General features: G+C 42.8%; 2 protein-coding genes across 2 annotated transcripts in view; one reads left to right on the top strand and one right to left on the bottom strand.

Moving 5' to 3' along the window:
- ctnnd1 (catenin (cadherin-associated protein), delta 1) overlaps positions 1-10,002 on the bottom strand; it is a 250,087-nt gene extending 240,085 nt beyond the window's left edge. The window contains exon 1 of the mRNA XM_072384211.1: positions 9,997-10,002. Within this exon, the coding sequence (XP_072240312.1) occupies positions 9,997-9,998 (2 nt within the window). The 5' untranslated portion in view covers positions 9,999-10,002. The remainder of the gene's footprint in view (positions 1-9,996) is intronic.
- Positions 1-24,217, top strand: part of maml3 (mastermind-like transcriptional coactivator 3) — a 117,310-nt gene that overhangs the window by 65,762 nt on the left and 27,331 nt on the right. The window lies entirely within an intron of this gene.

Genomic DNA, 24,217 nt, shown 5'->3' with positions numbered 1-24,217 from the left:
GCCCACAGCACTTTGCAGCCCAAATCAATGGCAACTTCAAGACGAGGGTAGGCGTGCGCCCGCGCGTGTGCATGCATACGCGCGACAGCCTGTCTCCGTCCAAACGTCTCAGGCTGTAAGCCGCCGTGCCCGTGTGTCCATGTGATGAAAACGGCGAGGGGATCGACCGCGGACCGCTGTCAGCGTTAGTCAAACCAGAGTCGAGCGCAGAATAAACACAAAGCGAGAGGTCGTCGTTGTCATGATGTTCGTCCCAACCTGCTGATCGTCCTGTTTGTGTTCGTGGCTCAAAATGTGGCCACCATGCCAAGTGACACATGCAAACAGAGACAAATGCGATGGACGACACAGATGTGACCCCGCCCCTGTCCCTAAATTGCACCCATCCACCCAATCTGCTCAGTCAGCTGCCAACACACACACTTACACAAGCTGGCACCACTAATAACACCACTCACCGCTGTTTGGTGACATGCTTCAGCAGGTATACCCCCCCCCCCCCCCCCCCACACACACACACACACACAAACAACAGAAGCAACTACTCCTGTAAAAGTCATACAGTTCACCCATGTGTGTCTGTCACAGGTCTACCCCTGCCCACCCCCCCCCTTCCACATCTCTCCTTAGAGTGATCTGCAAAAAAAGGCTTTGGAGGGTTGGAAATAAACCCAAGAGAAAGCAGATAGAAGGGGTGCAGGACAGGGGGAGGTGTGTTAAGGCTCTTTGAGGATTAGGTTGAGAATTTTGACTCTGTCTTACTGAGGAGGAAACAGGAGGTGGTGGCGATGGGGGTAGATCGACTCCTTGGAGCAATTTACCTCAAATGGCTCCGACACAGCTAATCCGCTCTTAAAGGAGCCTAATCCAACAGACTTGTACCTGATACCGGGAGAAAGAGGCAGCAGAGTAGCAGGAAGCGGACAGAAGTACTGGGAGAAGCTGGAGGCAGGGTGTGCAGAGAGATGTGCCGCCTGTAGACAAAACATTACATCAAAGGTGCCATTTTCAGATCGAAGAAATGACCTAAACTCGTGTTGATTTCCTCTACGTGGACAGGCTGGGTCACCATAACTCCATTCGTCTGAGTTTTATCACGGATTCAGTCTCCCAGTAGTTGCAGTATTTCTTCTTTTTTGGTTCTGGTCTACTTTCGAGTTTTATAAGTTTTTAAGTTGCCTTTGTGACCAAAAAGCCATTCTGTCCTGCTTTAAGAATCATTTTGTTGAGTTCCGACTGTGAGGCATCGACATAGTTGACACTTCTGACTGCATCAGCTGCAGAGAGCAGGAAGTTAAACACAGAAATGTCTTAAAATCGTCTGGTTAAGACAGACTTAACCTCGACTCTTTTTTTTGTTAATACAACTTTTGGCTGCTTTTTATGAAGTTGGGTAAAAAACATGAAATCACCTTACAATTTGCATTTCTAACAAAAATACCTGCACAAGTATAAATATGGAAATGCATTTGCAGTTAAGAGGGTTTTTGCAGAGCTTAACAAGCTGTTACACTTGGCTGATTGACACAAAAACGTGGCTCCAACACGAAAGCTGTCAGTGGAAACAATGGAAAGGATTATAAAACTCCTTCAAGGAGGTAATTCAACTCATACGATGATGGTTGTTCCCATTCAGTTGTGTCTGAAATTTGGAGAAAGGACAATAAAAATGGAAAGGTTGTAAAAAGGAAACATACAGGTCGACCAAGGAAAGCATCAACGCATCAGGACAGAAAAGTCAAAGAAACATGTCTGGTAATAGAAAATGCACAACAAATGAAATGGAAAAATAAGGGTGATAAATATATCTTAATGTATGTAGTGTTCAAATGTTCCTTCAGGGAACTCAATGTCACGACCATCAAACAGTTCGGACCTCAATCTGATTGACAATTCATGGTGGAAAGTGAAAAACTGGTTCATGACAAGGCTCCATCCTGCAAAGCTGATCTGTCGACTGCAACCTGATTTATGTAGAATTTAAGCTGTCGGAAAAGACAGCGGAGCTCCACCGAAGTAACTGACTGGGACTTTTTGTTGTTGATATTATTGAGTTTTTCTTCTTTCTTGGTTTATTTTCCATCATTTTGACTGGTTCCAGATTTTTCTCTACTTCATTTGGACATATTTTACAAAGCAAATATGTTAATCTGCCAAACAAAAGAAAAGCGGAGTGTGGCGATTCCATTGTTTCTGCCGACTGAATTCTACTTGCGCCTCTGAAACCCTCCTTGTCTGACATGAAGCTGCACGATGGACTTAACAAAACTGAATTCCAGCCTAAACATCCAATGAAAGCAGGGATTAGGGAACCAAAAGACTAGACCAGACATTGTACCTTGGACTATAGAGTCCTGTGTAATAGTTACACAACTTAACTCTGTTAGATAAAACAGAAACAATAAAACTATCGTCTTAGATTATCTACAAACAACGTTTTCTGCTTAAAATCCCCTTGTAATCCTATAACAGGAAGTGTCAAGCGTACTCTAATTATTTGGCCATTAGTTTCAGTCTGTACTTTGCTCCTGCATCTTCCACATTTTTTACTGATAAATAGCGATAAATAGACCATTTAGGCTACGGAAATACTCAAATAACTTACAGGAAACTGTGACAAAGTGAAAGAGATCTTCATTAAAAAATAATGTTATTTTAAACACATAAATGAGTCCTGTACACTTCATCCTCAGCACATTGTCATATCAGTGAATTGTCTTTTACACGAGCATTAATCTGTTTATCAGTTCATTTTAAGTTGAATTTAATTCACCATCTAGGACAGAATCACACAGGCTGTCGTTTATCACTTGAACTCTTCTTTTCCTTCACCATTTCATTGTAAATTGAGACCTTTGAGTAAAATCTGCAGCTTTTCTTTGACACTTTGGTCTACGTATTGGATTCTTTCCTTTTCAGTTTTTTTGTTTGCTGACAGATCCGTCTCGTCCTGCCTTTGATGTGGTGTGGGCAGATGTGCATTTGTTCATAGTCGCCGTGCTGCTTTGGTCTTCTGTAACTCTTTAAAGTTTTTGGTCAAAAGCAGCAGATACGCAGTACTTGGAATTCTTTCTTTACAATATATCATAAACTGAGTTATTTCTGCAGGAATGAGAAGATTTTTTGTTGTGAAAGAGCTTTTATTTTTAACACGTAAACTGAAGGGGAAGCCAAGCAGGGACACTCGAGTGAATTTTCAGCATCTAAAACATCCCAAATGCTATGCTACACAATGCTATCGTGGTTTGAGTGAATGGAAGAACATCCACGTTGTTCCTCATTGCAGTGCAGCGGCTGCTCTATATATCCTCACCTATAGTTGTGCCAGTGTCTTCAAACTGCGATTAAGTGTTTGCGGTTTGGGGCGATGTATATTATTCATGGTATGTATTCAGTTTCACAAGCAGGTGACCCACGCTAAGCTTAAAAGGTGAACGACCAGAGTGCTTAGAAGTTCAAACAAATGGGATCTAAAGGAGTCTTTTTACAAGAAGTACAAATCAAAAGAATAAACCAAGTTCCACAAAAAGAGAGTAAGACCCTAGTCCCCAAACGTTAAAGGCTCTAACTTAGGTCTCACTTTTGTAAATCCTTCCAAAGCAGCTGGGTTCTTATGATGGTCCCAAGATCACAATCATGAGAAAATCCATCTTGCGAGATTCAAACTGATCTGTTTTTGGCCAAAACCCAAAAGTTTGGGCTATGGGCGGCTTTTAGATGTAACAACAATCAACAATGGTTGGCTCCTGCTCACTGACATGTTGGCTCTGCTTGGTTCAGGTGACTGGTTTCATCTAATCAGTCTTTTTTTCATACAGCTTTTAGGATGTCTTCTCACTTAGTTCTGTGTGACAAAACCCGTAGAAGGGTTTCATGAAGCCTGGTGAAGAGACATTGAGTCTTTGTGCCATCGACATCCATCTAACCCTTTTTGAAGGATTGTTCTCACTGGCAGATGTGGGTAAATTCAAAATGGACACTTGGGGAGAAGATTAAGATTCTAAGAAAAGGAGAGGGTATTGGCTGATTAAAGACATGAAGAGGGAGAATATAGAGTCATGCGAGTGGAAAGAGGGAGTATTGAGTTACATTTAAGCAGGGAAATACTGTATGACGTGGAGAAATAGTCTGCATTGGAAAAAGAGATTTGGATGAGAGCATGGGGAAGATGGACTCATGGATTTTATGTTTTTATAGGTCAGAGAACTGAAAGCTGATGCCAACATGATATGCTTACAGAAAAGAGGGGGAAAACATGTAGAGAAAAAGTGAAGTAACCTAGATACAGTTGTCCAAACAGTTATGAATTGTGACGGCAGCGCAGTAGGAAAGCAGGAGGGACAGAGTAGTGATTGAGGAGATGGAGGATGGAGGTAGTTCTGGTCTCCAATTAGGGCTCTGAGACAGGCTGCAGACTCAGAAGCACCTGATTCATGCTCTTCCTTTTCACTCTTTCTAGAGATTTGTCTCTTGTGCTCGGTTTGTGAGTTTCTGTTTTTAGCATTTATGTTTCCTGTACGCTCTGCTTTCATTGCAACCATCTGTACTCTTTTCTGCACTCACTGTATCTGCAGACATGCAGTTCTTCTTTTTTTTTCCTCTGCTTTCTTGCGGGCACAAATCTTCAAACTCCCCCATCCACTTCTTCCCCACTGCCTACCCCCGCATCCTCTCCCTCCCAGGTACCTCCCTCAGCATGCTGTTTTCTCCCTCTGCTGTGTATATCAAAGAAAAATGAAGCCAAATAAACTTGAACCCCAAGAAGGTGATTGATGGTTGCACAAAGCTCCTTCTCTCCATCTCTTTCCTTTTCCCTCTGTCTTTATTCCCACAGTCACTACTCCCTCCTCCTCCTCCTCTCCCACTGGTGCTGTGGCTGCTTTTCATTCACACACAAACGCACAGTTTATAAAGATTGATTAATTATTTCAGCCCACAGGGTACAGCTAAGCTCATGTAAGTCATTTTTATATACTGGAGAGAACTGTGAGATGAACGGTGATTTTTTTTTTTTTTTAGATGCTTCTGATAATGAAAATAAAATAAAATTGTGCTTAGTTGGTAAAAGTAATCATCTGCAATGTTTGCACATAAAAAAGTGTTCACTTTGCGACTCTCGTCACCCGCTGACTGCACGCAGCAGTATTTCCATCTGCACCAAGCTCATAACTTAAGTGGAATTCATTTGGACTGACAAGAGCGCCACCTACAGCCTCATCTGCAGCCTTCAAATACAAATACATATTGGCTTTGCAAGCCTGTTCTGTCGGCTCCTCTATCATTTTGACTTATTTATTAATTTTCTTTTACCTGAGGTGTGACTTCAAGACCGAAGGTTCTGCTGTCTTTGCAGCCAACCTTTCTTTTCCATGACACACAGCTTTGAGATCTGATGTAACTGCAGGACCTTAGCTCTCCTTTATGAATAACCACATGTGCTAATAAGATATTTATTTGCTGAGCAAGCATCAAACAGAGCTGTAGTTAAACTATGAATCCCATTTAGTTTTCCCTTTCTTTTTTTAATTTTCAAACTTATATATAAAGTGGTCAAAATGTCGAAAACCCCCGCTGCAGATGTCTTTCCACTCCTCACACAGCTCTAAACATGACAAACTCCCAGATCAACTCCGCCAGCGCATGTGGCAAAATCGACTAGAATAAGTGCAAACAGCTGTGCATGTTGACCAATATAACTCCAGCTGATCGTGATGTACAGTCATGTGAAAAGGTAAAGAAAAACGGTTAGTAGATGTGCAACGCCACAAAGATATCAATGGATAACTAAAACTGCCTCATTTGGCAGAAGTAACTTCATAATTTTTACTATTCCCCCATGTAAATTTACTTGAGCTGCAAGATATTCTCTTGTAAATTTAGCCTTTTTGACATTGTGTAAGAATGTATCTTATTGCTGCTTGGACTAGACCATAACATAATAGTATTTCTTTGGAGTCATTCATTGTTGGACTCAACTTCAACTTTCAGACAACAAACAATCATACATCTCTGGGATGTTTGCTAAAAGTCCCCTCAGACCATCTACCATTCATCTGTCAATTTTAAAATGCATGCAGATATGTTTGCCTATCATACAAAAAAATCGGACAGCATGTCTGAAAATGTCAGACAGCTAAACGCATCTCAAATTGTATTGACTGTGTGTCAACTCACAGCCACTTAAAGCATTTCCACAGTTATTCTCCTCAAATAAAATCCTGATTTTATAACCGCAGCATCATCTCACAAAATCATCAATCAAGTAACTCAAAGACAACGTCTGTGCAGTGAATTCAGCTGTACTGACATATCTCTGACGAATATCTCTCGTAAAGAAAATGTCAGAATGTCCTCAGTGTTTTCTCATACAGTCCATCAGACATACTTCGGTCAGTAACTTGATTTAGCTCCTGCACATATATACTGGGGCAAGGATGATGGTCCAGTTAAATGGCAAAGTCTTGCTGTAACCGCGACTCAACTACCATGTGGTCAAAATTCAAGCTAAGGACATCTGGGTGCCAACTGATGATGGCTAATTTTAATATTTCAGTACAACAAAATCATAAAACAAACTGTTGCTAACCAGCTTCGGTTATTTTATTGGTTCTTATTCGGAAAGATTAAAAATGCCAAAAGCAGTTAAAGCTGCTTTGCTAGCATAAAGTCCTGAATATATCCCTGCATGCTAACAGAGCTGCTGACAGAAGCTATAACAAGCTAGCAATGGAAAAGTAGTGTAATGTACACCAAATAGCCAAGCTTTATCAGTTAATAAGTACAAATTGAAGCTAATTTTAACAGTGATTATAGAGAGGTAGTTATATTTGTGTTTGTTTGTTTTTCACAGAAAAACATTCCCATCCAAACTACATATTTTGTATCGGCTAGCATAGCTAACAGTACTAGCATTTTTCATTTCACTTGCATAAGGCGAGTAGAGAGGGGGGCTTTAAACCCTCAAATAGCATTAAACAAGACAAAGATTATTGAATTTATTAAATGGCAAATAAGGTTAATCGGTAATTCATCCCAAATTTAGGCCAGGACATTGTGTTAGCATTAGCATGCTTCATCCACAGTGTGCATTTGTAGCAGTCCAGGGTTTGTTTTTCTTTCATGTGAGACTGTACCAGCCGATTCCATCTATCAGCTGGTGTGACAGCTGTGGTGCAGGCAGGCAGTGTTATCAGGCATGGCACAAGACACCTATCAGGGGTCCTATTGTCCTGTCTTCCATGATAAGTAGCCCAGAGAGAAAGATGGAGGAGGTCTGTTGTGGGAAAACTATGCTGCTGGGGGAAATGTCTGACACAAACGCACAGCTACACCATTCAGTGTCTCCCATCTACAGATGAGGAAATAATAAATGCTCTTCAAGATGTTTAAGATGTTTGATGGCACTGTCCAGTCACAGCACCTTTTAAAAGCAATACTCGGACAATTCACACCACACCAGAGGTGTATGCTCGAATGAATTGTGTGAGAGTGTCTATTTGTTTAACTCCCCCCTCTCCAGTTCTTTTTCAGTGTCATATCACTGTTTCTCAAGCTTCCCAGCATCCCATCCAACTGTACAAATAACACACGCACACACACACACCCTTACCGGGAAAGATGTGCCGTCACACTCATTTCTGATACACACTCATGCTTGTTTTAACTTTAGGGAATGACACACAGACACACACACACTGAGCAGTAAGGCAGCCCCAGTGAGCCAAAGATAATTCACTTTAGACAGAGAGTATCAATTTGACGGTGCTGAGCGTCAGTCTCACATGCTTCGTGTCGCCCTGTGAAGCTCTTTGCAACAGCAAAATCCATTTGTCTGGTATGTGTGCTTGTGAGTGTGTTAAATGTGTTTGCGGTTGCTATTTTTACCTTGTTTTCTGCATATTTCAGTGTTCTTGTTTCAAGTTTGACTGTTGGATGAACATGTGATACGGATGAACGATGAGCGATGGTATAATTGATGGATTGCTGCACCCTTGCCGGTGGGGTTCCTGGTCTATTTCATAGGCACCTTCGAAACACCAATTGCACACCAAAGCTTTGACTTTTGTGAATTTCACAACATTTGCTTTTACTGGTCAGTGAATCCACATTAACTGAATACAAAGCAGCTGCATTATGTCTTTGTCGAAAAAGGACTTTCAGCTTCATAGGCACATGTTGACGGTATTTTCACAGATAAAACTTGAGCCACTTGACAAGCTTTCTGTCATTTCTTTAAGGAGTCTTCAGGAATAGTTCTCCAGGCTTCTTGAAGGACATCCCAAAGCTCTTCTTTGGATGTCGGCTGCCTTTTGTTCCGTTTTCTGTCAGATGATCCCACACTGCTTCAATAATGTTGAGGTCCGGGCTCTGGGGAGGATTCATCCCTCCATAAGACCTGTTGCCACTGATTTTCAGTCCACTTCTTGTGTCATTTGGCATAGCTCAGCCTTTTCTCCCTGTTTCCCTTCCTTAAGAATGGCTTCTTGACAGCCACCCTTCATGGAGACCATTTCTGATGAGGCTTGGGCCAACAGTAGGTGGATCAGCTGAAGGTCCAGATGCATCTCTCAGGTCCTGTCAGGTCTTTGCTGGATTTTTTCCTCTTTCTTAAGGACATCACTTTCAGATCCTGTTCATCTGCTGTAGATAGTTTAGGCCTGACACTTGTCCAGTATCCTCAAGTCTTTTAATAGCTCACTGCCAAGTGGCCAAGTTTTTAGCCAATGGCTCTTTGGGAATCACCTCTATGTTTGTAAAAGCAATTTCCTGTCTGTCAACCCGTGTTACTGTTGTTTTTGTTTCTACAACTAAAGAAATTGGAACAAATAATGTGTCTTTGTGACAGGCTGCTATTAACAAAATGCCTGAAGATACTGTTTTAAATTGGTTCTTTGCTAAGTTGTCTGTCATGTGTCGACACCACACGGGTTCATCCCTTGATTTAGGTGCCTTTTATTATGTTTGAATGATTCATAGGTCAGAGTTAAGTGGCATCGGAAACAAAAGCACATTTCTCTGAAAACAGTTTGGTAAAATGACTGGACTAAAAATGACTGAAAAAGCAGCCAACTTCCAAAGAAAAACTTTGAAAGAGCTTCATAAAGCCTGGAGAACTATTGCTCAAGACCACTTTAGAAGATTAGGAAGGGATCATTTTAGGATAAGGAAGTCTGGCTGCTTGGAACAAAATGTGAATAAATGAGAGGTGGCTCAATACTTTTGCAATTTGTTAAAATATGTGTGAAATATGAGTGAAGCACAAGATTCTGTTGGAATGTTTTGAAATTTTCTGTTTTACGTGCTCCAAGGTGCTTTTATACAGCTTTAACTTGATTCAGGCATATTATCACATGATTAAGCTCTACCTATGAGTAGCATGGAGTAAAATGTGCTCTGTGCCACTGCTGTCCCCAAGACAGCGTGGTGGGTCAACCAATGAGAGCTCACCTTCCCCACGAAGTGTACTTTCTGACCTTCCATATGCCATCGTTTTGTTGATGGTAAGCACTAAAACACATTGTCATTCTCCTTATCCTTCCCTTCTCCCCCCCTCACCCCCTCCTCCCACTCTCCCTTATTGTAGTTTTTGCTCAAGAAGGCAGAAAATCTGCTTACCAACACACACACACACAGGGATGTTTGCCACTCTCACCTTAAGTTCAAACTGCTTGGGAAAGCACAGCTTTACCTGCACCATCAACAGTAAGCGTTTGTGTGTGTACTGTCCGTGCACACACATTTTCTCTCCTATGGCTGTGTGTGTGTGTGTGTGTGTGTGTGTGTGTGTGTGTGTGTGTGTACTGTAAACAATACCTGTGCATAGCTGTGTGGGCTCTGTCCCACACAAACAGGAATTGGTTTTGCCTTCCTTCAGGACTCACACCTTCAAATGAGAACACGGAAATTGACTATTAACACCTTTTTTTATTTGTTCATTTTCTTACATTCTGACAGTTTATTTCCCTCTGGGCTACGGCACAGAGCTTTAGAAGTTACATAAAGTGATGTTGGGTCGTTTTACATACTGCATATTAATTTACCCATCATACCAGGTGACGTGAACCTATATGAAATGAATCATGAGGGGAATCGCTGTTCAGAGTTTCTTTATTTTTGTTTTAATCTTGTAGTCTTGAGCAGTGAATAAATGGGAAAAACAGCAGAATTTCACGTCATGTTGCCTAAAATAATCCAATTGTGCAGACCAGCAAATCTAGCCGACGTGGAGGCTATATTTTGTCATTGTTAGCAGTGGGAATCCTGGCTGTCAGCACCGCGCACTGCTCCCACATCCCCGGCGGTTCTGGTATCAGCACCTCAGACAGCCGCTTTGACACAAAATGTTAGAAATGATTAACCTGAGCTCAACAGATGAGGCGGCCGGTTAATATGCTGCTACCAGAGACTATTCAGTGTCCACAATCTCTCTTTTAATAATGCATGTTTTTCTAAAGGCTTTAATTTGCCTAATTTGCAGCATTTTGTCTGAATTCTTCTCCGCTGGACAACTTTTACTTTATTGAAATCATGAGAATTCACTCAAAGGGGTCATTCTGTTTGACTGTATTGCTTTGGTGACAAAGCGGCTGCTACGTGAGGTGCCATAATCATCCAGCGGATCTGTAGTCTCGTAGCAAAACAGCAATTATGATTTCATTGTACATTGTCCTAGTGGATAGAAAGTGTTTGCTTGTGTGCACCTGGAGTGGCGCGAAGCAGAGAGGGGAGAGTTGTGCTATTTCGTGCAAGCTGCAGGGGCAGGAATGGATGGAAATGTAATGTACTAATTCCATGGTGAGTGATTGGAAATGTAGGACATTTTAATATTCTGAGGTCCAGTTCAGCAACGAACCTGCAGGCGTTTTGACCTCAGTTTTGCTGGTTAGAAAGTGGTGAATTTCAGAGGTAAAAATAAAAAATGTGCTTCCCGTCCAAGCTTGGAATGCAGACATGCTAAATACGTGCAATGCACCCTTTAATACACATGCGGTGTCGTAGGCTAATCCATAGCAGCACATTTTTTACAGTGAGATTCTGCTTAGCAGTTGCCCACTTCCTGCCTGCAGTGGATTAGACCTCAGATCGTGCTGACATGATCATTCACAAGACTATTTTTGGGCGTTGGAGGTTATATATGTCCGTTTTAAGAGGGAAGACAAGCACACACACACACAGACAGAAGCACAAATGAGCTACCATCAGTCTTCAGTAACCGTTTGACACCAGGACTCTTGGCTGGCTGCTTTATTTTGCGTCACACAGAAGGGCATATGGGACTCTTTTGGCCCGTTTTGGTCTCTATCACATGGTAGAAATATACACTAACACCTCAGTCCATGTATCACAATGTCATCCCTAACACCTGAAATAGAAATGTTGCCTAAGCAGCTGCCGACCAGGTGTAACGTCACAGATGGACACTCCCTGAATAGACAAAAAAAACATGACACTTGATCTCATATCATTGAGCTGCACGTTTACAATATTCTTCATGGACTATTAAAAATACGGTAAATACTGTGAGACTGATTCTAAATGAGTGATATTCCCAGAATTAATGCATTTTTTGACCTGCCAAAGTTTAAAAAGTTGAAGTTGTTGGTGTTCAAAAGAAGCAAAAGCATTGAATTGCATAGGAATTGAGTTCAAAATGGCGACCAAATGAAAATATGATTTCTTTAGGTCATGTGCAACCTGCACACCTCTACATCCTCATTGTCCCACTGATTGCATGAGGTAGATGGAAAAAATAAATCACCCTGCTGCTTGTGTGTCCGACAGTTATTCCAGACTCACTGCTCAGCAGACCAGTGGTTTGTTACAAGCACATCTATTTGTTTTCCGACTCCATTTCACCTTGACATGGACGGCAGGCCTGGGTTTATGACATTGTGCGTGCATGTGAGTGTGTATTCTCTCTAAAGGTAGGCTAGTGTGTTTTTCTCCCTCTTGTAGAAAGCAATCTCCCTGGTTGAGCTCATAAATCAAGGTGGGGGATGGTAATGAAGAGCGTGTGTGTGTGAGTTTGTTTCTTTTACCTGTCGTTAGTGGGTGTGTATGGCTTGTATTTGCTTTGCTTCACATCAACATGGCCTCTTTGTCCATGACATGGCCAATCTATCTGAAGGGCTACCATTTCCTCCTCACGGTGGGATTAGACCACATTAAAAATGTAGAGTGATTTAGGAAACTAATGAGCTGTAATAGACTACGTGCCCTCAGAGCGACAGCAATGCAGTCACTCAGAAGGTAAACTCCTCCCGTGCTCCTCTCAGGTGTGAGATACCTGAGGTGTGTGCGTGAAGCGGAGAGATTGTCATTTGGTTTTGCTGATGACACGCTCATTGAGGTGACCTCCCTGCCTCATCTCTCCTCTCGCTGTCTGTCCCAGTCCTCTTGTACTGTTGACTTTGCACTTTTGCAGTTTTGACAGTCTGAGTGGGGCGTATGCTTTAATGTTTAACTCGATGGCACCAGACTGATAACAGCAAACTAAAGACATAAAGGTGGTGAGAGTCTGCTTACAAATCATTAAAATGAAAGCAGCATTCACTCTGAAATGGAGCGGTTCAGATGGCTACATAAGCCTGAGATCTCTCCTGTAGGTCCCTTCTGGTCCCTGTGTACATTTAAATGGACTCCATTGCCCGTTTAACATCAAAACAGACTGTCTAAGCACAGACTGGCATGAATAATATTAGCATTACCCTCACTCTTCTCACATTTTCCATCTGACACCCCTGACAACTGGCTAACCTGCTAGCTGCATGCTTATAACTATGTTCAGACTTCTAGCAAATCAGATCTTTTAGACAGACTGTCGCTGCTTTTTTTTGCAAGTGTTCAGATAGGATTTGTGTGTCCAGACATCTGCAACTTGTGGTTTGCTTTTGTAATGATGAAGGCGTCAGTGACTGCTAAGCTATGTGACACAACTTTCCAGCAGCATGATTCTTCACATTGACTTATGACTCAATGTCAACAGGCAGTTTATTTTGGTGTATGACTACTTGGGTGAATGTGGCTTGTAGTGCCGTGTACCAACATGCTGTCCTGTGAACTCCTTGGTTAGTAGCAATATTAATTCTGCTTGTCTGAAATGAGACGTGTGTCTTTCATTTGCTTAAAAGTGAACCCTGGGGCAGTTCGCTTACAGTGGGAAATGCAAACGGAGCGAACCAAAGCAGGACAGCTCGCTGCCTCGCCTCCTCATACTGGGCAGCTTCTTGTGAAAAAACAATTAGGTTTGAAGACCAAAGTAACAGAATCCACAAGCCTGCTTAAATTTGGTGTTGCTCCATTGTTTGCTTTTGTTGTGAACAAGCCGGCTGAAGGGGATAGATTTCTGTTTTTGGTCCCGGCCAATCAATGAGCTGGGTTTTCTTCTTCCTCGCGCTTTTTCACTTCCTCATCAATGCTAATTTTGTGCAGTAGCGCCTGAACGAGCAGCTAACTGCGTGACTTTGTCCAGGCGGTTTGGTACACTTTTAAAGGTGCAGTGTGAAAGTGAACCGAACCAAAAGAAGGCCAAATCAAACCGACTCCCTCAAACTATCCTGGTGTGAAAGCGTTCTTAAATACATCCTCAATACTTTGGTGTGCAGAGGAGTTCATGGTGGACTCACTCAGTGGGGTTTCATGAGAGCCATCAGATCGGATTAATGGCTAAATTACAATAAGACCCTTCCACCTATCGTACCGGGGTATGACATGCTTTGTGCCGGTGATTCGATTCATTCACCGCCATATATCCAAGGATAATTACCCTCAGATAAGGAGCAGAACCCAACTGTAGCTGTAATCCAGTTAATCTCATCATGTAGACCCACTGAATGACTGCAAGGTACCCAGATCCTGTGGCTGCAGAACCAGCCCAGATCATCAGCCCTCCACCACCGTGCTTAGGTTGGTATGAGGTGTTTGTGCTGATGTGCTGTGTCTTTGGTCTGACCTTGGGGTGAAATTGCTGGGAAGATTGAAGGCTGTCTTGAATGTTTTCCACCCATGAGGCTGTAGCTTTGGTCCAAGGTTGTGCACAAATCGTTGCTCTTCACACAAAAACGCTGTCATGTGATCACTTTGACAGACCGATGAAGACATTAAACCTGAGTGGGTTTTTTTAAAACTAAATTCTGCATTTTAAATTAACCAACTCACACATTTTTTTAATCATCTGCCACTTGAATAGAATAAAAGTGCCACCCTGCCTCTATCCTGTCGTCTTCTTTTTTAAATCATGTCTTGATTGACTTGGTTGAATTGAATTGGTTTGACTTCCGGTAAACCAGCTCTGATTGGCCTGTACCTCTGTTTGGTTTTCTCCTGTCTGGCAGCAGCAGTGCTTAGCTTGAAGGATGCTTGTGTACGCTTCGTCTGGTTTAATACAATGTAAGCTCTCCTGTCTCACTATTGTCAAGGAGTCTTAGGAGCACTTCTTATCCAAATGCTACACCACTGAGCTGATTAGGGAGGAAGTCTGCGTGTGCGCACGTGTAGTTTGTGTGGGTCTGTGTTTGTCAGTCTTCTTTTACATCATTTCGGCTTGGTGTGAGTGAGTGTGTGTGTGCGTCACGCGTCATCATTTCTTTAACAACTGCGAATCTTGTGTTTCAAAGAGTGTGAGTGTGTTTCTGTGGAAGTGTGCGTCTTTTTGAGGTTTCTCAAAAGCAGCTTTTTCCCTCTCATGTGGCTTCTCTGGTATGTTTGGTATTTCACAAAGTCTTAGATCCTCCTCTCTTCAACGACTGGGGGAGGTGTGTGTGTCTGCGCGTGTGAGAGGGAAACATGCTGGCTAACACACATCCAGACATTCGTAGATCTGAAGTGTCATTTCTCTGCCTTGTGTGGAGGGGGGTAGGGCTGTAAGGGAGTGTGCATGACACTGTGATTAACGCACACGCACACACTCGCTGGTTCTGTCGCTCCAAGTTCCTTTTCTTGTTAGCGTGCATGGTAGGGATTTCTTGGTTGGCTGGAGAGGCAGCAGTTGTGTGTTTATATGCACATATGCTTCGTGCATGTGTGTGTGTGTGTGTGTGTGTCTAAGGAGACCAGGATGTAATTAGACACAATGGCAGTAGCTAATGGAACAGCTGCCTCTTTGTAAATGTTGCTTGCCGCTGCTGTGTGGATGCACAAATGCTCACACACACACATTTGTTGACCCACCAGTCGCTCAGGGCACCTCACTCTGTTTTCTTTTCTTTTCCTTTTCTTTTTGCTTTTGGTTTCACCTCTCTTTCACCTCTACATTTTGTGTTTTAACTTTTCTTCTGCACTCTGATCTCCAACACAAAGACTTCCTCCTCACAATCTTCCAGGCTTTTTTGTCCTCTTCTACCTCCTTCTTCTTGTCTTTCGCTCCCTCTTTCCTTTGCCCTCTTTTTCCTCCGGCCGTCTCCGTCTTTCTTTTGTGTCTGCTCTGCTCCTTTGTGTGGCACTATGTCTCTATCTCTCTGCTCTATTCCTTTTCCCTCCCTCCCTCGCTTTTTTCTTGGCTATCAGACCATTTTTCCTGCAATGAGACTCGTCACCCCTCCCCCTTTCTGTCCTCTCCCTCCATCCTCCTCCTCCTCCTCCTCTTGTGGCAGAGCTCCTATCAGAGAAATGATAACACTACGTCACTCTGTAATCTGGCAGAGGAGGGCTGCACCACCACACACACACGAAGCTCTTTACTGTCTCCATCACTGCTGTAGCAGAGACCAAATCTGTCTTGTTTTCCATCTGTCACTCTCTCCTTCTTATTCTCCCTTTTTTGCTCCTGTCCCACCCTCTTCCTGTCTTTCACTCTCTGGACAAGAGACCTTGATGTGTGCGTCAGTGTTAGATAGTCACAACAGTCTCCTTCGGCGTCATGCTGCCGTAAAATCTCCACAGAGAAGTGACCTTGCCCGTCGCAGCCCTCCATCTCGTCCATGTTTCCATCTTTCTTCCCTCCGTCTTTCTGTCTCGCTGTCCTCTGACAGGCAGCTGTCTGGTCCAATTGATAAGGAAGTAAATCTCTCTTTGACCTCATCGTGGGCGGGTTCTGCCGCCGCTCTGCCTCGAGAGGAGAGAACAGAGATAGCAGGGGTGGGGTTGTTTGTCTACATGTAACGAAGACACGTATCCTCTCATCATATTTTCACTGAAGCTTCAATCATCTCTGCCAGTTTAATACCTGGAACAATCCCCCTCAGGACAACTGTCCAGATAAATGGCTTTAATTGAGCAGTGGTTTGATCTTGACATCTTGAAGCGGCTGCTCATTTAATGCCTGCTGCTGCCGTGTCACCCCGGTCTGGAACAGCACAAACAGTTCCTGCTGAAAGTGCGCAATGTTGCCCTCCCTCTCCTCGTTATCAACCTTGATTGCTGTCTCTTTCTGTCTATTTCTCTATATTCTGCTCCTTCACTCAACCCTTACCCTAATATTCCAGCACATGTTATTGTAACCTCAAAGAGCCAAATTCATGACGCTACATTGAAGTGTTCCTGAACAGATGCCTTTTTATCCTAGGAATGGGACTAAGGTTACTAAGTTTAGTTTTAACCCCCCCGATATCAGACACTGAGATATCCCATTAGAAAAACTGAGACATTTATGCAAGAACTTGGTAAAGGATCAGGTCATCTTATGAATTAGTTTTCCAGCTTTTAGTCCTAAATTCAGTCGTTTATATGAATCAGTTTTCTTCAACATCATTTTGCAGTGATGGAAATATCATAGGCAGTAGCACAGAAATAATCACTTGTTTCCCAATGAATACTTTGATCATTGTTATCCATCTTGGTTGTAACAATAATGGTAACTTCTGTGACTCTAGCCTGCTTTAGCATCAAAATCCATCCATCTCTGATCAAGCCGCACTCAAATATCGTTCAGCTGCTGTTGAATTTAAAGATATAAGAAGCTAACGGCGGCCTGTCTGCTTTTCATGCTGCTCTTCTATGTTTTTCATATCAAACATAACTCGGCTAGAAAAAACAAACATATGTGCACTAATTTGAGTTTAAAAAGCGTATGTGAGTGACTTTGAATTTGCTAATTACGGTTTAGCATTCAGGAAATGCGGCAAAATCTCAAAAAGTAAAAGTGGGCAAGAATAAAAGCAGATTTATGTTATTTGTTCTTTATTCTTTAAACAAAATCCACATGAGGAAATTGTTGCCAATGTCTGTTTGCTAAGTAGGGTCTTGGACTAAGAAGATCTTTTAGTACAGCTTATATTAACGACTGAAGACAGGGAGAGTTTGCTAGCCTGGCTCTGTGCAAAGCATAATTTTTCCTGCTTATCTTGTGAAGCAGCTGGACTCTTGTGAGATGTGGGAGAGTTGGATCGTAAGAGAATCTATCTTTACAGACTTCCAACTTATTGCCAAGGCTCAACAATCTGTCAATCAACATCCTATATTTGTAGATTCGGCTGCACATGAAGCGGTTAGCCGGGATGTAGCTAACACCCCAGTATACCACAACTGGAGAGGTTTTTCGCTCTTTTTCTCAACCGACTTTGGCAAGACTTTGATCTAAAAACTGGCTGTGCTGACAGATGGTTCATCAAATTACCTTCCGAGTATTTTTTTTAAAAATGCCTGTCCTTCCTAGACAGATTTCCAAGGACGACTTCCCTCACGGTTGACTGTAACAAACCATCTGGTGCATATCCTTCCCACATTAAAACTTGTTTAATTCTTGCAGGTGACTCATAAAATAATCGTTAGTAAAAAAATACAACTTTGTTACTCACTGTAAGACTGGAAAATGTTTGCGTATGCGTCAAAGAAATCAGATAGAGAAGCTAGAAGATTGTCTTAATGCTAAGTGAGTCGAGCCATGTGTTCGCTCAAGCCTTTTATACATGTTGCAAAGACGAAGGAAGCAAGTTCACAAAATGTCCTTCAATCCGAGATCAGTCCAACATATCTTACAAATCAAAACAAGTGGTGTCCTAGATGTGTGCACTCGTAGCTTTCTTGTCCTGTTAAGAGTTTTCACTGTTCTCCTTTTTACTCTCAGTGAAGATAATCTGGCTTTGCCGAGATCGAACGGCTCACCTTTCTTTCTTTGTCCTGTTTGAATTGAGATGTAGTTTTGTTCCCAGATCTCAGTGATTCTGGTACATGACAGGCATTGAGCACATTTACTATACAAGGCACTAGATAAAGCAAATCATTGTGTTAGTCCAACTCAGCACTGGACTTTAAAATGCGTGTAAAGATGTTGGTCCGTCCAAAATTGGACCACATGTCGAAGCGTCCTTGGGTCTTGCCTTGAACCCCACGTTGCTCACCGATGCATCTATCGGTGTATGAATGTGTGTATGAATAGAAAGCACATAGTTATAGACTAAGACATGCTGTGTGAGTGAATGGGTTTGAGTGGAAAAGCACTGTGCAAGTACAGTCCATTTACCGTTTACCAAATCAAGCTTCTTAAAGCAGTTGGTGTTTGAGTCAGTCCTCAACTAGCTGCTCTGCACATGCACATATTTTTTGTTTCTTTTGTCAGATGGGTAGATAAGTCGGAGAAAAAACCCAGAAAAATCAGCACAATTCGAGGTCGCTGAAAGCATTTCCTGGCAGTCACATTGCTCTGATAAGATCTTGATTTTAAAACCACAGCATCTGAGGACGTAAACATTCAAGTAACTTAAAGACAACATCTGTGCAGTGAATTCAGCTGTGCTTATATGAGCCTACAGTTAGAGTTAGAAGCAGCAGGATGTCTCACACAGTCCTCAGCATTGTACCGTCATGCTTCACTCAATAAGTCCACATGCATGTATTCTGGGACAAGGTTGATGGTCAAATTAAATGACCAAGTTGAGCTAGAACTGACTCAAATGTGCATGTAATCCTGCTGAGTTTGCAGTAAAATTGCTACCTTGCTGATATTATCCAGTGGTTTCTCTGTATTTGTGTGTGGTGCCGGCTAATTTCAGAGCATATGTTTCAGTTCCAGTGGACACAGTTTAACTGATTTTCTGATGATGGGTTATCTGCAGAGTTTGCCAGCTTTGTTTTTTGTGTATGCGCTAATTTGCCAGAAGAAACACCCGCATATGCAAACGCCGTGACATATAAAGGTCAGGTTTAACACTCGTCACCACACCTATAGCAGCTGTTTTGATATGAGCAGATACCTGGAAGGTCACTCACCCCAAGCTGTGTGACCGGTCATGTGAGACCTGAGTCGATGAGCACAAACACACTCGCATTTTCCCGCACAAAGCAGCAAACACTGTTGGGCCCACACTCTACTCATTTCTGTGAACTCATATGAGCCTGCATGGGGATGGGGGTATGTTTTCATTCCTGTTACTTTGTCTGTTTGATCCTCGCCTCCCTCTCATCTTTCTTTCCCTTCCTCTTTACTTCTAATAGCAGTCCCCCTCCTCTGCTCGCTATCTTTTCCCTCCCTCTGCAGAAGGTCAGGGATATGAGGACGCACTGAGAGTCACATGATACCGTAGTTTTCCTCTGACAACTTCAACATTCACCAGCAAGTTGGTGAGAGGGAACTTTTTTACACCACAGCCTTGTTTCTACGCAGATTGTTTGTTTTTCACCAGTGAGAAATTCTTAAATCCTCATTTGTATCCCATTGTACTCATTTCGTGTTTTTTTGGCCGGCCTTATCGGGCCGGTAAAATGCATAGGATCATCTCTGCCTCTGTTTCACAGTCCTGATCCTTCACTCTCTGTCTTCCAACGCCAGCAGCAGGAGGAAACAGTATTATTCTTCTCTGGAATGTCGCATCGAGCTAATTTTAGAGCTTTAGTTTCCGTTCCTCCTTCTCCTCCCCCTGCTCCTCCTCCCCTGGTCCTCCTTTTCTCCCTCCTTGCAGATGACACTGAAATAGTCGGTTTTGCGTCTTGAGACTCACCTGGGAGGACAGAACCTAAACACTCAACTTTTCTACCTTTGACAGAGATATTAGGCATAGATATTGACCTTGACATGATGTCATATTCAACTAAAACCCTTAAGAAAGGCAAGCTTTTCGCAAAATACTTTAATTAATGAACAGCATATTTTGATGGTTTTTACACCTCTTTTCATCCATTTCTTGTCTTTTTTAAACAACACAGATTGAAAAGTAATTACATCTTCTTACTTATCTATGTAACCTTTGATTGTTGTGTAATATCACTTGACATTGACTCTTAACTATTATCTCTGCTGCTGTGGCACATTGGAGTTGAAAATACTTTCAGGACTAAATCTTTCTTTACGTTTGCGTATAATGGCATCTTTCTGTTGATCAATTGTGACTTTAGTTATGTATTTTATTCTGTGTACCTTGACGTTGTCCATAACAAAAGTTTGATGGGATTTAATTGAGTTTTTTCTCCCTATTTTTCTTCCCCAACATGGTCATTATGACTAGATTTGTTGTGTCTTCTTCCTGGTGGTTTTGTTTCCAGTTAAAAGGTCACTCTTTTGCTTATTATGGTCATGGGTAACATAGCCTGCACTGCCAGCTTCTGATCACAGTACACAACCACGTTCATTTGGAGTTTCTGTTTAGTGACACTGACTGAATTCTCTTTAGATTCTCTTGAACGTTTGATGCAAACACAGCTATTGTGACATTACCTCTAATTGCTGTGATAATTCCACTTCCAGCTTTTGATTTGATAAAAGGAAAAAGCTGTACGGGGGTGTGGTGGTTAGCTCTGTCGCGTCACAGTGAGAAGGTTCCTGGTTCGAATTAGTCTGGGCTCCTTTAAGAGCTGTGAAGGTGAAAGGAGTAGAGATTTACCATCAAGCCCTTTTAACACAGGTAGGCTGCTCTGTTATAATGTGCTAAGTGTTTCTCTCCTCATTTTGCTCCTGTTGGAGAATGTTCTGAGTTCTCTACGTGTATTTAGCTTTGTGCTTTGTGTCTTTAAATGTGTCGCAAACTATCAATAGAGCCCTCAATTGTAGCCATTAACCACTGATTCATGCCTCACTCCTAATGGTCAGATCATTAACATTACTTAGACCAAAGGCTGTCGGTCTATGTTAGTGCTTGCCTTTCACCCCTCGCACATTTGACAATCGAGGAATGTTTGTGTGCTTATTTTTAACGTGTGTGTGTTTGTGTCTGACTGTCCTCGGGCTGCTCTAAGTATTGATCTCCATATGGTCAATGAGCAAGGCTAACAGCGCTACAATATTCCTCTCTCGCCCACCCTCAATCGATCTCAGCAGCCACGGCGTAAATGGTCCTCGTTGGTGTGTGAGACGACCTGACGCACTCGCCCACCGCGGCTAATATTAACCAGCATTACTGAACACCTCCAGGTTTGTAAGACGCCGGTGCTGATGAGGATTAGCAGATAGGTTAGCATATTTTAATCACTGAAGCTAGGAAATTATGGGGTCATCCCTCTGTGGTCAGAGAGATGAGCAAATATCCACTAACAAGCTATAAACATTAATAAACTTCAGTGCACACACACACACATTCTCACAGTGACACGCATGTGTTGCTAAGCACCCCATCATTGGATTTCTAAGGTAGGAGGGTTGTGTTGTCATTGATTTCTCTGCAGCAGAAACTGGAGGCATAGCATTAGTCTCCCAGGACAAACACGCGCACACATGCACACAAAGAAATGCGGAACATATCAATACGTCGGGTCAATAATCTGGGATATCTCCTCTGTTTAAAGAAGCAGCTGTTTTTGGCACAGGATGGAAAGAGGGGTAGAAAGTCAGAGGCAAGGAGGAGAGAGGTGAGTTGCAGGGATATCCCCTCTTCCTTCCACATCGTGTTGTTCTCTTCCTGCATCTCCTGAGGCTCAGCAAGAAACCGAACAGCAGAGGCAGACAGTCGAAATAAGACAAGCAGATGTTGCCGGGGCACTGGTAGCATTACATTCACCGTTAGTCCCTGCAGATTTCTCTATCACTCACTAAAACCCGTACAGCACAGTTAAACACTTACATGCTCAGTTAGTCACTAACAGCACTCTTTTTCTCCCCCGCCCCCTCCTCATCTCTTTCTCTCTTCTCCTCTGACTGTTTGAGGTCTAAATCCCTCCATACTCAGCGACTTAACCCCTCTCTTTCATTGCGCCCCCTTCACTCGTGCTTGCAACTACCGGTAACCATTAGCAGCAGTGTGTCTGTGCGTGTGCATACGTGTGTATGTGATCAGTGAACTAATGCGTTGTCGAGCTCCACGTTCCCGGCACGTGGCAAACCTCACTGCAAATGAACCCCTCGGTATCTGCTGAAACACCCACTTCCTCTTCCTCTTTCTCTGGCACAACCTTTAAAGCCCAAACACATTTTACAATGTTTGCAACCGTCAGTCAGGTTCTGCTCTGCACACCACCGTGTTTGATTAGCAGGAACACTGAATTTCCTTTGGAATGCTTACCAGCCTTATTTATATTACCAGACGTAATGATGAGTTTTACTACATTTAATCGTTCATCACATGCACAAATGCTTTTAGAAGACATGCAAACATCCATCCATCCATTTTCTATACCCGCTTAATCCAATTTAGGGTTGTGGGGGTGCTGGAGCCTATCCCAGCTGTCATTGGGTGAGAGGCGGGGTACACCCTGGACGGGTCACCAGTCCATCACAGGACCACACAGAGACAAAACAACCATCCATACTCACAGTCAATTTAGACTCACCGATTCTAACAAGCTTGAAGCAGTCTTTAAGGAGTCTTCAGGAATAGTTCTCCAGGCTTCTTGAAGGACATCCCAAAGCTCTTCTTTGGATGTGGGCTGCCTTTTGTTCCGTTCTCTGTCAGATGATCCCACACTGCTTCAATAATGTTGAGGTCCGGGCTCTGGGGAGGATTCATCCCTCCATAAGACCTGTTGCCACTGATTTTCAGTCCACTTCTTGTGTCATTTGGCATAGCTCAGCCTTTTCTCCCTGTTTCCCTTTCTTAAGAATGGCTTCTTGACAGCCACCCTTCCATGGAGACCATTTCTGATGAGGCTTGGGCCAACAGTAGATGGATCAGCTGAAGGTCCAGATGCATCTCTTGTGTCAGGACATCACTTTTAGATCCTGTTCATCTGCTATATTCAGTATTTTAAGGACACACCAAGTTTTAGGCCAGTAGCTCTTTGGGAATCATCTTGTTGGTGCAAAAATACTATTTTCTTTGACAGACAGACAATAATATATGTTATCTTTGGTATTTTTCATAGATGCAACTAAAGAAATGTGGTGGCCACTGCCCTGCTTTGCAGTTTGTGCACGTAAAATCCACTTGAGTTAATTTTGTTTCACCAAATAACCTACATTCCAGCAAAAATAGATAAACCAGCTGCTTGAAGAACCTCCAATCTCAAGGTTTCAGCTCTTGTTCTTTTCTGTTCTCAAGTGACACACAGTTAGACTTTTTACTTATTATACCTTTGAAATAATGCATGAGGATGGTACATTCAAAATCCGCTCTTTAGCTGAAAATAAACTCACAGAGGCGATGATTGGTACCTTTGGAAACCATCATGTCTGGTGCTGGAGCAGCAGCGGAACCCAAAATTAAACCTAAGATGCTTTTAAACAGCTCGTAAATCTCTCCGTCTCAGATCAATCTAATTGGTTAAGACTCGGGTTATGTCTGGAGGCCTTTTAACTAACTAAATAAGGCGGTTTATTCAGTGGCGGAAACGCTCGGATGCCCTGTGTATGAATGTGTATGTGTGGAAAGGAAATGCTCCACGCTTAGAGATTGGTCGAACGTGGGTTGTGCCAGACAGATCTTACAAGAATGAGCACCTTTAATGATCTGGATGTTGTCTTTCTGAGCTTTTTCAGAGTACATTCAGTGACACCCTCTTATTGACACGGCAGTGTGTGCATAATCTTCAGCAGTAAGAGCCTAAATGAGGCTTTTTAATTGTTGGTTTATGTAAAAGCGTCTCAATGCACGAGTAAACAGACGTCACAAGTTAGTCCCCCGGGCTTCAGCTCCTCTCTTTGCCTCTTTTGCTCTCTTTTGATGGAGTGGTTTCAGATAACTTCAGACCCACATCAGTGCCACCTCCTCACCCCTCCCTCCTTTATTTTCTCCTTCGTCCATCTCTATCATTCCTTCCCTTCTGTCCGCCTCCATCGCTCCTTCTTTCTCTTTTTTTTTTCCCACCTCGCCTTCCCTCCATTTTTCCCTTCCTCTCCCCCAGCCCCTCCCACCCAGGCCGTCAGTGTTGTGAGAATCCTTTGGTAAACGTCTGGTGCCTTGCAGAGTTGTCAGTAAAGCCA

This window comes from Leuresthes tenuis, unplaced genomic scaffold, assembly GCF_036924035.1.
Source record: "Leuresthes tenuis unplaced genomic scaffold, fLeuTen1.0.hap1 SCAF_4, whole genome shotgun sequence".
NCBI lineage: Eukaryota > Metazoa > Chordata > Actinopteri > Atheriniformes > Atherinopsidae > Leuresthes > Leuresthes tenuis.
Note: the sequence above shows the minus strand (reverse complement) of the source record. Positions and strands in the feature narration are given on the sequence as shown.